General features: G+C 65.7%; 1 protein-coding gene across 2 annotated transcripts in view; it reads left to right on the top strand.

Moving 5' to 3' along the window:
- Positions 1-4320: 4320 nt before the first annotated feature.
- SPNS2 (SPNS lysolipid transporter 2, sphingosine-1-phosphate) overlaps positions 4321-13187 on the top strand; it is a 31291-nt gene continuing 22424 nt past the window's right edge. For both annotated transcript variants that reach the window (XR_012487626.1, XM_074297767.1), the window contains exons 1-2: positions 4321-4888; positions 10961-11026. Coding sequence is in view for 1 of the 2 variants with exons in the window: in XM_074297767.1 (XP_074153868.1) it covers positions 4444-4888; positions 10961-11026 (511 nt within the window). In the remaining variant the exon portion in view is untranslated. The remainder of the gene's footprint in view (positions 4889-10960; positions 11027-13187) is intronic.

The raw sequence follows: 13187 nt of genomic DNA, 5'->3' as shown, positions 1-13187 counted from the left end.
GGTAGCTGTGGCAATAAGACAAGAAAAGGAAATTGAAAGAATAGGAACAGGCAAAGAAGAAATAATATGGTAACTTTTGTATATGATTTGATGGCCTACTTAAAGAACCCCATAGAGTCAACTTAATAATTCATTGAAGCAATAACCTCAACAAACTAGCAAGCCACATATATATATATATATGTATGTATAGGCGTATGTATTTAAAACATGTCATCAGTCTTTTTGTATTTTGTCAGCAAAAGGAGCAAAAGTCAGAAATAGAAAAAGAAAAGTTATGGCAGTTCAAAATAACTTTGAAATTAATCTACTAAAATACATAAGAACTACACTACTGTGATCACAAAGTACTCTTATAATGGGGGATATATTCAGTGTTTATGGGGGGGCGTGTTAATAGATAAAAATTATATTACTATCTAAGTGAATGTATTTATTGAATGCTGTGCTAATTAAACCAAAAAGAGATCACTCTAGAAAAATAATGAAATCATCTGGAGGAAGAAAAAGTTAAGAATGTCAAGAGAAATAATGAACCAAGAAAGTGAGAAGGAAGAGGATCTCATGCTGCCAGATTTTAACTGTACCACCACACTATTTGGTAATGATTAAATTTTAAAGTGTATTAATGAAATGATTGCATTTGGAACAGATGCAGGTGAATATGCTTATTAATAACATTAGCACAAATTGTTGTTTGAGCATTTCAGTCATGTCTAGTTCTTCATGACCTCATTTGGTTGGGTTGTATTTTGCAGAGGGACTGGAGATGCTCCAGTGGTTTGCCGTTGCCTTCTTCGGCTCATTTTACAGATGGGGAGACTGAGGCAAACAAGGTTAAGTGACTTTCTTAGGGTCACACAGCTGGTGAGTGTCTGAGGGCACATTTGAACTCACTCAAGGTGAGTCTTCCCAACTCCAAACCCAGTATTCCAGCCCCTGCTCCACGGCCACCACTGAACTATTTTAATAAATTCAAAGAGCCTTGATACTGGGCTAAGGATTTGGTGACAAAATTTGCTGGGAAACCTGGAAAGCAACTGGGTAGAAATTGGGTTTAGACCAGTGTCTACAACTGTAATTATAATAATCAGCTTCAAATACATTAGGATCTAAATATAAAAAGTCCCTTCATAAACAGAGTAATGGTGCTAGGGACTGGGGGGGGAGGGGTCACAGAAACTAGGCAATTTTTATCATGAAAATCCAATCATTTTTGTCCAGTCGTTGTAGAAAGGAACCCATTAACTGAGTGGGGTGGGGGAGGGGAGGGTTCATCACAAGTCTCCCAGGGAAGGTGGGATATTCCCAATATGTCCGGAACTGATTCCCTGGGGGCAGGCCAAGGCCTGTTGCCCACTGGGTAAATGGTCAGAGATCTCACGTGGGAGGCCTGAAGCAGTGGAAGTTATCCACAAGCACATTTTTTAAAGCGAGCTACAAAAATGGAGAATAAAAACAGAGGCAAATGCAAACACCTCGAAGGGTCTCCCCTGCGCCCACCAGACCGACAAAGATGGCAAAGCGCACCAGGAATGAGAATGATTGGCGAGGTTTGGGGAAACAGGCGCGCCAGGCGCTGAGCCGGGACGTGGTCCCGGGAAAGCCTTTGGGAATCGGCCCTGAGCCCCTGAATCAGGGGGGCCCTTAGGGGCCACAGACCTCCAGGAGACCAAAGAAGGGGGGCCGGGCCAAGAACCGCCACCTTGACAGCAGCAGGCACTCTCTGCCCGGAGCCACGTCCCTGGGGAAGGGCCAAGCAGATGAAGGGATATTTATGACACTGTAAAAGGGAAGGCTCAGAGAAAGATTAGGCCTTCCGGCCCAAGTGCCCAGGGGAGGGCCCGCTCTGAGGTTCTGGCCTCTGCCTCCTGGGGCCCAATAGCTCCCCCAGCCTCCTCCTTGTGAAGAACACGCCTCCAGTGCCCACTGGAGTGGCCCAAGGGAGCATTTCCAGGGCCGAGAGATGGGGGGGGGACTGCCGCAGGGCACTAGATGCTGGCTCTGCTCTGGGATTGGGAGGGAAACGAAGCAAAATTAGAGACAGCCCCACCTCAGGGGGACACAGGGCACAAGCCCTGCCAGGGTAAGTGGGAGCCCTCACCAGAGGGAGGCGCTAGATTTAAGGGATTCTGGGAAAGACTTCCAGCAGAAGGTGGGATGTTAGCTGGGACTGGGAGGAAGCCCAGGAGCCAGGGAGCAATGAGGACGGAGGGCCTTCAGGGCTTCGGAGAGGGCGGGAGAGAATGCCCAGCACTGCCGGGCGGGGGGCGGGCAGCGGGTCTGGGGGCCGGGGGGGGGGGGGCGGGGCCAGGGACTGGACAGCGGGGCGGGGGGGGGGGCAGCGGGCCGGGAGGGTCCTTTCTGCAGCGCACCCTGTTTCTCCCAGTGCCTCCGGTGCCCCCTCCAGGGCACCCTGCCCGCTACTCTATATTTAGTCCCCACGCCATTGAAATGCACTGTGAAGTTGCCAGGAAAAGAGCAGTTCGGGGCCGGAGCCCATCGCACGCCCGCAGCAAAACCTGTCAGGGATCTGGCGGCTTGGAGGGCTCCCCCTCCGGTAGCTTTTATTCTGGGGGGCTCCACCATCCCACAGGCCTTGAGCCTCTGCCCCTGCGACGGGACTCGAAGGGCAGCGGGGGGGGGAGGGGAAGGGCCACGGAGAGGTGGAGGGAGAATGCCCCCCCCCCAGGAGGACACCGTGGGAGCCGGGCCAGAAGGCACCGCCGACTGTGGCTCCGAGGACCACGTCCCGCCCCTCCCCCTTCACATCGTGAGCGCCAGCCGGGCTCCCCCTCCCCCTCGAGGACTACCCGCTTCCTTGTCCCCCCAAGTTCTGGCCCCAAGCCCCGCCTGCTGCGGCCAGACCCCAGACCGGGGGTCCTGACCGCGCGGGGGCAGGCTTCCCCTTCCAAGGGTAGCGACGGGGCTGCGAAAGTGTCCGGAACACGGCAGGTGCATCCTGGGCTGAGCAAGGTCTGGAGGGCAGCCGCGCCATTCCTCCTCTTCACCACTAGGGGCAGTGTGGCGTGGGGCCGGCCACTGGCCGAGCGTGTGGAAGCCCTTCTGTTTACCCGGAGCCGCGAGGTCCGGCGCCTCCCGAGCCCCCGCGCTCCGAAGGGGCTCACCGGCTCTCTTGGGGAGCTCCTGGCTGAGCAAATCTGAGTTCTCGTTTTTAAAAAAGTCCCGGAGCTGTCCCCTCTCGGCCGCCGGCCACACGGCCCAGCTCAGGGGGCTCCGTGACGGGGGCCGGGCGGGCGCCCCCCGCGCGAGGAAACAGCCCCGTGGCCGCCTGGGCCCCCCCCCCCCCCCGAGCGCTTTGGCTTCCCGGCGCCTGGGCGTGCCGGGTTCTGCCGGGCCCTGGAGCAGCATGTTCTTCCAGGCTTCACAGCCACATACAGGAAGCTAGAGAAGCCCCCAGAAGCCCTACGAGGTCCGGGCCCGGCCGTGGTCCCCTGGGCCGGGAGCAGGAGCCTCCTCCCTGGGCAGCTTTGGGCTGGGCCCGAGGCCGGGGCCGCTCCGGGGAGAGGGGCCTGTGCCCAGCGGGCCTCGCGGGAGGGGCCGGGGGCGGGGGGGGGGGGCGGCTCCACCCCAGGAGCCCGAGGCGGCTTCGCCTCCCATCCTAACCTTGAGAATGAATGAATGAGGGATGACTGCAGGGCCTGACGCACGCGCGCCGAGGGGGAGCGGGCGCCGGGCTCCTGCTGCCCGGGGTCGGGGACAGGCAGCCGCGGATGCAGCTGCGGGGAACTGGGCCCTCTCTCCGACACCGGGGGTGTGGGGGGGTGGAACGGGTGGGGGGCCCAGAGGCCGCCCTGCGCAGCCTCCCCCCTTTGAGCCCCGGGCGCTGCTACGGATGAGGGGTTTCTGGCCACAGGGTGCGCCTGGGCGCGCTGCCGCCGCTGGGAGCCGGAGCTGCAGGGCCGCCCCGCCTTCCTCCTCTCCCCCTCCCGGGCCGCGAGGGGCGGGGCGGCATGGGGACACCGGGCCCGACGCCCATTGGCCGCCGTGCGCGTAGGGGGAGGGCCTGGCCGTCGGCTAAGCCCCGCCCCGGCCGCCCCCCCAGCCGCCTTCCCAGCTTTCGGGCTCCGGGAGCAGACTGAAGTCCGCCGGCGGACGGGCGGGCCGGAGGACTGGAGGACGGCCGGCCGGCCGGCCAGAGCGCGCGAGAGGACGGCCGGAGCGAGGATCGCGGGGCTGCGCGGAGCAGGGCCCGGGCGGCATGCCGCCGCCTTCGCCGCCGCCGCCGGGGCTCCGGCAGCCCGAGCAGCGCTGAGCCCGCCCGGGCCCCGACGTCCTCGGTCGCGGCCGCCGCGCCCCGTCGAGCTCCCGGCCGGCTCCCCTGCGCGCCCCGCGCCTCCGGGCCTTCTGCCTCCGGGCGTCCTGCCGGCCCCGTACCTCCTGCCCCCCTCCCGACGGCCCCCGCGACCCCCGCGGCCGGGCATGATGTGCCTGGAGGGCGGCTCGGCGGCGGGCGGCGGGGCGGCGGGCTGCGCGGAGGAGGAGGAGGACGCGGCCGTAGCCGTGGCGGCCGGGCCGGACCCGGAGCAGCATCGCCGCGGCCGGGGCCGAGGCCGGGGCTGGGCCGGCGGGGGACCGGGCCGGGGCCGGCACTGCGGCGGGGCCGGGCCCGGGGCCGGGGGCGGCTGCTGGCCCCACTACGAGGTGCAGACGCTGTCGGGCAGCGTGCAGCGGGCGCCCCCCGGGCCCGGACCCCCCGCGGTCCCCGCCTGCCCCGAAGTCGGGGCCCCGACGTCCTCCAAGGGCCCGGCCCCGGCAGGCCCGCAGCCCAAGCCCGGGGCCCGCCTGGGCCGTGCGCGAGTGGCCGCCGCCGCCATCCTCAGCGTGGGCAACGTCCTCAACTACCTGGACAGGTACACCGTGGCAGGTGAGCTGCAGTCCGCGCCCCGCGTCCCCCACCCCCGCCTCTGCCGGGGCCCACTTCCCCTTTCTCTTCTCCCCCCCCCCCGCCCGGAACCCCTCGGCCTCCCCCCCCCCCCCCCGTTCTCTCCTCCGGGCCCAGAAGCCGCCGCTGCCGCCCCCTCCCCGCGGTGCGGGCCTAGGCTCTGGCCCTGGTCCTGGCGGGCTCCATCCCCCTCCCCCACCCCAGGCGCCGGGATGCAGCTGTGCCGGGATGCTGGCGGCGCGCGTGTCTGAGTGTGTCTGCGCGTGTGAATGTGGCCGTGGCCGTGCGTGTGCGCGCCTGCCTGAGAGTGAGTGTGAGGGCCGGGTGTGCGCGGGGCTGACAAAAGGATCGCCCGGGCTGCGGGTGCGGGGAGAGGGGTGGGGTCTGCCGCCGCCGCCGCCGCCTCGTGAGCCCCCCGCCCCCAGCCTCTGCCTCCCGTCCTCGCCGGCGTCTCGGTCCGCATCGCCCCCCCCCCCCCCCCCCCCCCCGGCAATCGATCCCGCACACAGAAACCCAGGGGCGCGCGCGCCCACATGCAGGCACACGCACAACCTCGGCACCCACGGGGGGGGGGGAGGGGGCTGGCCCGCAGCCTCCCCCACCCCCGTCCGCCCCCTCCTCCTCGCGAAGGGAGAGGATGGACAGTCCGGGGTGGGGATGAGCCCCAGCCCCCGGAAGCTGATGGGGGAGGGGACCGTTTGTTTCCAGCTCCGCACTCAGAGAGGCTTGCGGGATCGATCTGGCGCCAGCGGAGCTCCCGGGGCCGGGCCTGGGGCCCGCTGCCCCCTCCCGCTGCCCCTTGTCACCGAGCCCGGGCGGGAGCGGAGAGCGGCCCCGCGGCTCGTGCAGCCCCGGCCTGGAGGGCCCCAGCAGCGCGGACTTTGTGCCCTTCTGTTTGCCTGGCACAGCGGGAGGAGCGCCTTCCTGGCCGTGCTGCTGCTGCTGCTGCCTGTGAGAGAGACAGAGAGAGAGTGTGATTGTGTGTAATTGTGTGTGTGAGTGTGAGTGTGTGTGTGTGATTGTGTGTAATTGTGTGTGTGTGATTGTGTGTAATTGTGAGTGTGATTGTGAGTGTGATTGTGAGTGTATGTGTGATGGTGAGTGTGATTGTGTGTAATTGTGTGAGTGTGATTGTGAATGTGTGTGTGATTGTGTGTAATTGTGTGAGTGTGATTGTGTGTGGTTGTGTGAGTGTGATTGTGTGTGATTGTATGTAATTGTGTGTGTGAGTGTGATTGTGTGTGTGATTGTGTGTAATTGTGTGAGTGTGATTGTGTGTGTGATTGTGATTGTGTGTGTGATTGTGAATGTGTGTGTGATTGTGTGTAATTGTGTGAGTGTGATTGTGTGTGTGATTGTGATTGTGAGTGTGTGTGTGATGGTGAGTGTGATTGTGTGTGATTGTGTGAGTGTGATTGTGTGTGTGATTGTGAGTGTGTGTGTGATGGTGAGTGTGATTGTGTGTGATTGTGTGAGTGTGATTGTGTGTGATTGTATGTAATTGTGTGTGTGAGTGTGATTGTGTGTGGTTGTATGTAATTGTGTGTGTGAGTGTGATTGTGTGTGGTTGTATGTAATTGTGTGTGTGAGTGTGAGTGTACATGAGAGTGAGCTCGTGCATGCATGCGCCCACCCATAGGTCACAGAAAGAGTGCAGGGAAGGCCTAAGCCCTCGGGGATCTGGGGGGGCTGGCAGGGCCCTGGCCATGTGGCATCTGGGGCTTGTGTGAGCACACGTCCCTGGGCTTTCGGGGTGCGGCTCTGGATCTGGGGGGGAGCTGCTGGGCTGTGACTAAGTGTCTCCCGGGAGGGAAGCCTGCTGAATGGGGGGACGCTTTGGTCCGCAGCCCCCTCTCCGGGGACCGGAAGGGCCGAGCCTCCCTCCCAAGGGGTTGTTCTCGGACCCTGTTCTTGGACGGTGCTGAATAAGTGCTTGGGGAGGTCGGGCGGGGGCTGAAGGCCCAGGACTTCCAGAAGCCTTCCAGAGCATCCCCAAGTGCCGGGCCCGGAAGCCCACGGGAAGTGGGCCTCTTTTGGAGCGTGAGGGGCCCGAGCGGGCGCCCTGCCCCCACCTGCTAGCTGCCTCGCACACTCAGTCCCTGGGAGACTTTTAATTGAATCCTGTCAAGCAGGGAGCAATTAGTGCAGGCCTTGTAATTGGGAGAAGCCGGGCCTGGCAGGGGAGGAGCAGGAGGGGATGAGGGAGCCGCAGGCCTGGCTCCACTTGGCCCAGAACTGCCCGAGCCTGTGCCCGGGAAGGGCGCCGGGGGCGGAGGAGGCGGTCGGCTCTGAGCCCCCCGACAGCAGTGGCCGCTGGGACCTGGGATGGAGGGCACAGGGAGGGATCACAGGAGGCTTGCCCGGCACAGGAGGGAGGACGATGTGGGCACTCTGGCATGTGCCCCCCTTTCAAGGCGCTGCCTTCTCAGCCACCGGGGCTGCCCCGTGGGCACCTGGGGCCTCGGTCATGGGGCTGCCAGCCTTCAGGCCGAGGCGAGGGCACTGTCCATCCACCGCCCCCTCTGGGCTGCCGGCTCCCTTCGTCCTGAGGCCCCCCAGGGCTGCTGCTGGCATTGAGCCGGCCCGTGGGTGTGCACGCGTGGGCATGGGTGTGTGTTGGGGGGTGTCTGTGTGTGTCTGAGCGTGTGTTTGTACATGTGTTTACACTGTGTGAGTGTGTGACTTTGTGTGTGGGGGGGTGTCTGATGCTCTCGGTCCCCTCAGCCAGAGCACAGCGATGCCGTCCTCGAGCTCGTGAACCTTGTCCAGGCTCTGGGCCCTGTGGCCTCCACCTGGGCATGAGCCACTGCCTACTGGGCCTCCCTGCTTCACAGGCCTGGCCTCGAGGCCCTCCCACCGAGCCCCCAGACACCCCCAGGGCCAGAGGGCCAACCCTGGCCAGGCCGTCCCGGCGTTTTTCTGCCTAGGCCTGGGTCCCTCTGACTCTCCGAGGCTGGAGCACTTTCCGGCGGGCTCTGCCAACTCCCCACGCAGCCCCCGGAGCCTGGCCTGTGACTCAGTCGCTCCAGGCCTCAGTTTCCTTGGCCTATAAATGAGACAACAACAGGAGGCCTAATTAGGCGAGTGGGGCCTGCTGGGAAGGGCCTCAGTAACCGCAGGGCCGAGCCGGCCCGGGCGGGGCTCATTGCCCAGGCAGGTCCCCCACCGGGGCTCCAGGAGAGGGCCTCTGACCCACGCCAGCAGGGCCAGGCCGGGCCCGCCCCGGACCAGAGGGGAGTCCCTGGCCCCGCTGGCCCAGGAGGTTGGGCCCATTATACCCATTCTCCAGATGAGGAAGCTGAGACAGGGCGTCTGGGGTGTCACAGAGCTGCCTCTTGCCCGGCCTCTGGAGCGCCCTGATCTCCGTGGCCGTCCCCGGGACCTGAGGGTCCATCCAGGCCTTGGCTCCACAGGCAGGGCGGGGGGGGGTGGGCCCCGGCTTGGGGCTGGGCTGAGCCTCCTGGTGCCTTCTTCCCAGCTGAGGAGAAGGGGCCGATATCTGGGGGCACCGTGCCGGTCACCTGACCACTTCACTTCCTCAATGGAGCCCGGTTGGGGGCGCGGGGGGGGGGGGGGAGCGTCGGCTGCTTGACAGCTGGCCGTGATTCAGAGGAGCCTGTGCCCGGTGTCCGCTCCCCGTCTGCCCCTCCCTCCTCTGGGAGGCCCTGGCCTGGGATGGGCACCTTGTGGGTGCCAGGGAAGGCCTGCAGCACCCTTTTATAGGTACAAACTGGTGGCAGCACAGAGAAGGGGGGTGGCTTTGGGAGGGACTGCACAGCCCTGGGGGGGGCGGGGGGGGGCGGGCCAGGACCCCCTCCAGGCAGCAGCCGCCCTCAGGCTGCCCCCATCTCCCTCCGGGAGAGGTGACCTCACCGTGAGGCTGGGACCCAGTGTCTGCTCCCTCCTCCTGGCAGGCACATTCAAGCTCTCCCCCAAGGGCAGCGGCCTCCCGAGTGGGCCACGAGCTCCCCGGGGTGGGTCCCGCTTCTGCCGCCCCAGGCCCAGGCCCTTCCCCTGGGGGCCTTCCTCCTTCCGGGGCCCTGAGGGCCTGGGAGCCCCAGTGAGAGCCCGGCCTCCTTCCCAGCCCCCGGCCCCCTCTCCGGGAGGCTGCGGCTAGGCCGGGGAGCGGAGCCCAGAGGGGCCCGCGGTGGTTCCAAGGGATCCCGGTTCCAGGAAGCTTAGCCCCAAATGATATGTTGTAACCACAGGCGGCTCTGCCGAGAATGGCAGCGTGCCCCAGCCCCCCGGCCCCCGCCCCAGCCCGCCCAGCCTGCAGGGGCTGCCCCCCGGCCCCCCAGCCCCCCCCAAGCCTGCCCGGTCCCCCTCGGCCTCCAGACTCCTCAGCCCTCCTTGCCCCCGTGGGCATGTCTGCTCAGCCCCCCCAGAGGCTTGGTCACGGGCCATGAGTCAGGGCACGAGGAAGTGGGCCCCGGCCAGGGAGTGAGCGGGAGGGGGCGGAGGGAGCCGGGCTGGGCAGGCTGAGGGCTGGGGCTGGGTGGGCCCTGGGGGGCGCCTCACTCTCCCCCCTCCTCCCCTCTCCTCTTCCTTCTTCCTTCCTTCCCTTTTCCCTGCCCCTCCTCCACCCCCCTTCTTCTCCTCCCCAGGCACTCCCACTTTAAGAGGGTCTTTCAGGACCCAGTGTTGAGGGGGGAGCCCCTCCCTGGGCCTGGGGAGCCCTGACTTGGAGTTTCTCCTGAGCTCTGGGCTTCCAGGGGCACCCCGGGAGTGCTGCCGGAGGCCCCTTGGCCCTCTCAGTTTCCGGGGAAATGGGCAGCTTCCTCCATGGTTCAGAACGGGGGGATGGGGGCCCTGACTGGGCAGAATTGGGGCGAGCCGGCACGGGGACCCCCATCTTCCAGAGGCCAGACCCCGCGCCCCCTCCCCCCGGAGCCCTTGCTGTGGACGAGCGCCCTGTGAGGGAAGCTTTCCCTGTGCCCACCATTTCCCAGGACTCCCCATGGCGCCTCCATGCCAGCCTGGCTCCCTGGGCACCATGGATGCCCCTTCCACTCCGACTTGGGACAGATCTGGCATTTCCCCTCCCTGGGCTTGCCAGGGAGCCTTCCAGCCCGCCCCTCCCCGTGCCCGGCACCCAGGGGGCTGAGCCTCCGCGCCCGGCCCTGTGGTTTCCTGGGTTAGGGGTGAGGGCGGCCGACCTCCCTGCCCTCCTGGGTGGGGCCGGTCAGCCCGGCTGTAATTTGCCGGTGGGCTTGGCAGCCGCCTCAGGACGGCGCTGTGTGGGGGAGGATCTTCCCGGCCATGTCTGGGGCCTGGGGGCTGGGTGCCCCCTCCCACCGGCCACCTCCAGCTCCTTCCCTTGCTGGGTCTTGTGGGGGAGGCGGGACGGGGATGGCTCTGTCCCTGGCGACAAGAGGTGGACAGGGCCAGGGCTCGGTGACCCGTGAGCCGCCTTCCCTGGAGGGGGAACCGCAGGCCGGGGACGGAGGGGGCCGGGAGGAGGCGGGGGCTAAAGGCCGTGCCTGGGCCTGGGTTCGGCACACCGTGGTTCCTCCCAGTGCGGGGGCTGGCAGAACTCTCAGGGGAGCAGCGCCCTTCCCCTGCAGAGGGAGGGTCCAGCCTGCTCTGGCCCAGGGGACTCTGGGAGCTGATGGATCCTGCCAACCATGTGGGCCTTGGGGCAGCAAGGGCAGGGTGCTCTGGGAGGGGCTGTGGTGGGGGGGGGGCAAAAGTCACTGGGGGTCCAGGCACCTGAGCTGGGCTGTGACTGGTGGCCAGATAAAGGGCATCGCAGCTGGGGCGGTGGGGGCAAAGCTTGGAGCCAGGCAGAGCCACATCCAGGGGACCCAGAGAGGGCCCACACTGAATGCCAGGCTAGGGAGGCCAGTGGGCATGGGATGTCTGTTTCTCCTAGGACTGAGGGCTTGCAGAGAGGGGCCCCTGCCACCCCCCGCCTCTGTCCCACAGCCCCTCCCTCCCCCCCCACCTGTCCCTCCTCCTTTGGTCCCTCCTGCCCACCCCTGCAGTTTGGGTGCTGGGCTGCCTCAGTTGCCCTGACGCATCTCTGAACGTCCGTCTGCGTCTTCCCTCCCCCAGGCGTCCTTCTGGACATCCAGCAGCACTTCGGGGTCAAGGACCGTGGGGCCGGCTTGCTGCAGTCAGGTAAGACCCCGATCCCCTTCACTAATCTTGGGGGGCTTGGGGAGCCCCGCGGGGCGCCCCCAGATAAGGGGGAGGAGAGGCGGCCGGCAGGCCCGAGGGCCGGGCCTGGAGCTCGGTGGGCAACGAGCCAAGGGGAGGAATGCAGGGAAACAGGTTTGGCCCGGCTGCGGCAGCTCGGGGAGGCTGGGCGGGGACCTCTGGGGCGACCCTTTCCCAAAGCCAGCCTCAGTTTCCTGCTCTGTAAGCGGCAGGGCTCCGGCCTCTGAGCTCCCGCCCGCTCAGCGGGAGGCATGGAGGAAGCTCCCAGAGCTTTTTTCACCCAGACCCCAGGAGGTAGGGAATGGGAGGGAAAATCCGAGAAATCCCAGGGGAATGAGGGGAGCCCGGCTGAGGTCCGGCCCCTCCACCTGTCGCCGGTGTGGGCCCTCTGGGAGCCTCCATCCTGTGGGGAGGGCCTGGAGGCTGGGGGAGGCCAGCCTCGGCTGAGCCCCGGTGGGAGAGGGGACCAATAGGCCGGGCGCCTGCCTCCGGACCCCCCGCAGCTCACCCAGGCGGCCCGCTTCTCATAGAGCAGGTGGCGGTAACCTGGGCCCCTGCCGTGGCACCCCAACCTCTGCTCCCAGGCGGAGACCCTTCCTTGGTCACGAGCTGGCCGGGGGCACTGCGGGAGGCGCCTCTTCTGGACGCCTTCAGAGGGCCCAGGGTGAGCCGCTGACCCCCGGCCTAGGGCCTAGACCAGAGTGTGGGGCCCCTGGCTCGGTTGCCACCGGCCGGCCCTCGGCCGACAAGGAGGCCCCCGAGAGCCGGGCCCTTGTGTCGTGCTCTGAGGTCGGGCGGGCGGCCGGGAGGGCGGCTGCTCCAGGTGGGAAGTGCTCCCGGGCCTCCCTCCCACACAGCTGGGCACGGGCCAGCAGCCTGCCTGGCAGGTTCCAGAGAGGGCCGGCCCGCCCGAGGCTGGGGCTATGGCCGTGGGACTGGCCGGCCGGTCCTCTGGCCACAGCCCGGGAGCCCCGGGAAGGCCCCCTGCTTCCTGCTGAGCGGCCGTGGGTGCGAAAGCGGCCCCCGTCCTAAGCCTCAGCAGAGGGGAGACAGGAGTGGGGAGAGGGGTCCGGAAAGCCCCCAAGGCCGCAGGGCCAGATGGGAGGGATTCAGGAAGCCCTGAGCTCGGCCCGGGAGCCGTGGGGAAGCTGGACGGGGAGGGGGCGGCCGCGGGCCCCCTGCCGGCCCGGGCATTTCCGGAGCAGCGGGGGCAGCGACCACCTAACAACTGCCCGTGTTTGTGTCAGCCGTTCCCAGGGAGAGCCCAGCCTGCGGCCCCGGGCGGGGCCGTCCCTGCGGCTCAGCCCGCTTAGGTAACATCCCGTGGGCCTCTCGGCCCTTGGCGCTCGGCCCTGGCGGGGCCTCCCCCGGCTCTGGCACGGGCTCAGGGCAGGGCCCCTGGGCTGGAGGCAGAGAAGCAGGCGGCAGTGCCCCCCGCCCGGCCAGGGCTGCCTGCCCACGATTCCGCGGGGGTCCTTAGCTAATGAGGGTGTAGCAATGGGGCCCAGGAGCTCCGGACTATCCGGGCCCCCCGGGAGGTCGGGGGCAGGGCCAAGACCTGGTCCTGGCTGCTGGCCTGCCTAGCCGGCCCCGTGGGCCCGGCCTCTGGGGAGAGCTGGGCCTGTGAGGGTGGGCAGGGCAGCCTGACCCCGGCGGAAGGGGAACCAGCCCGGCCCGGGGGTCCCGGCTCCGGCAGACGCTGCAGAGGGGGGGGAGGGGACACGCCGGGCGCCAGGCTGGGCGAGGGCTCCTGGGGGGCAGGACGTGGTCCCCGAGTGAAAGTGGAGCAGGGGGTGGGTGGGGCTGGAGCTTTATCGTGACTTCTCCTGGCCAGCTGCGGATCTCCGCTCTGCTGTCTCTCCCCTGGCTTCTTCTCCCCCTTTCCCTCCCTCGTCCTTCTCTTTGTCTCTGTCTCTGTCTCCCTTTCTTCTCCCTCTTTCTCTCTCTCCCTCTCTCTCTTCCCTTTTCTTTCTTCTCCCTCTCACTTTCTCTCTTTCCCCATTTCTTCTTCTCCCTTTTTCTCTATTTCCTTCTTCCTTCTTTTTCTCTCTGTCTCTCTTCCCCCCTTTCTCTCTCATTATCTCTGTCTCTGTCTCTATCTCTCCCATTATCTCTGTCTTTA

Source organism: Sminthopsis crassicaudata, chromosome 3 (genome assembly GCF_048593235.1).
Source record: "Sminthopsis crassicaudata isolate SCR6 chromosome 3, ASM4859323v1, whole genome shotgun sequence".
Classification (NCBI taxonomy): domain Eukaryota; kingdom Metazoa; phylum Chordata; class Mammalia; order Dasyuromorphia; family Dasyuridae; genus Sminthopsis; species Sminthopsis crassicaudata.
This window is presented reverse-complemented; position numbering and strand designations above follow the sequence as displayed.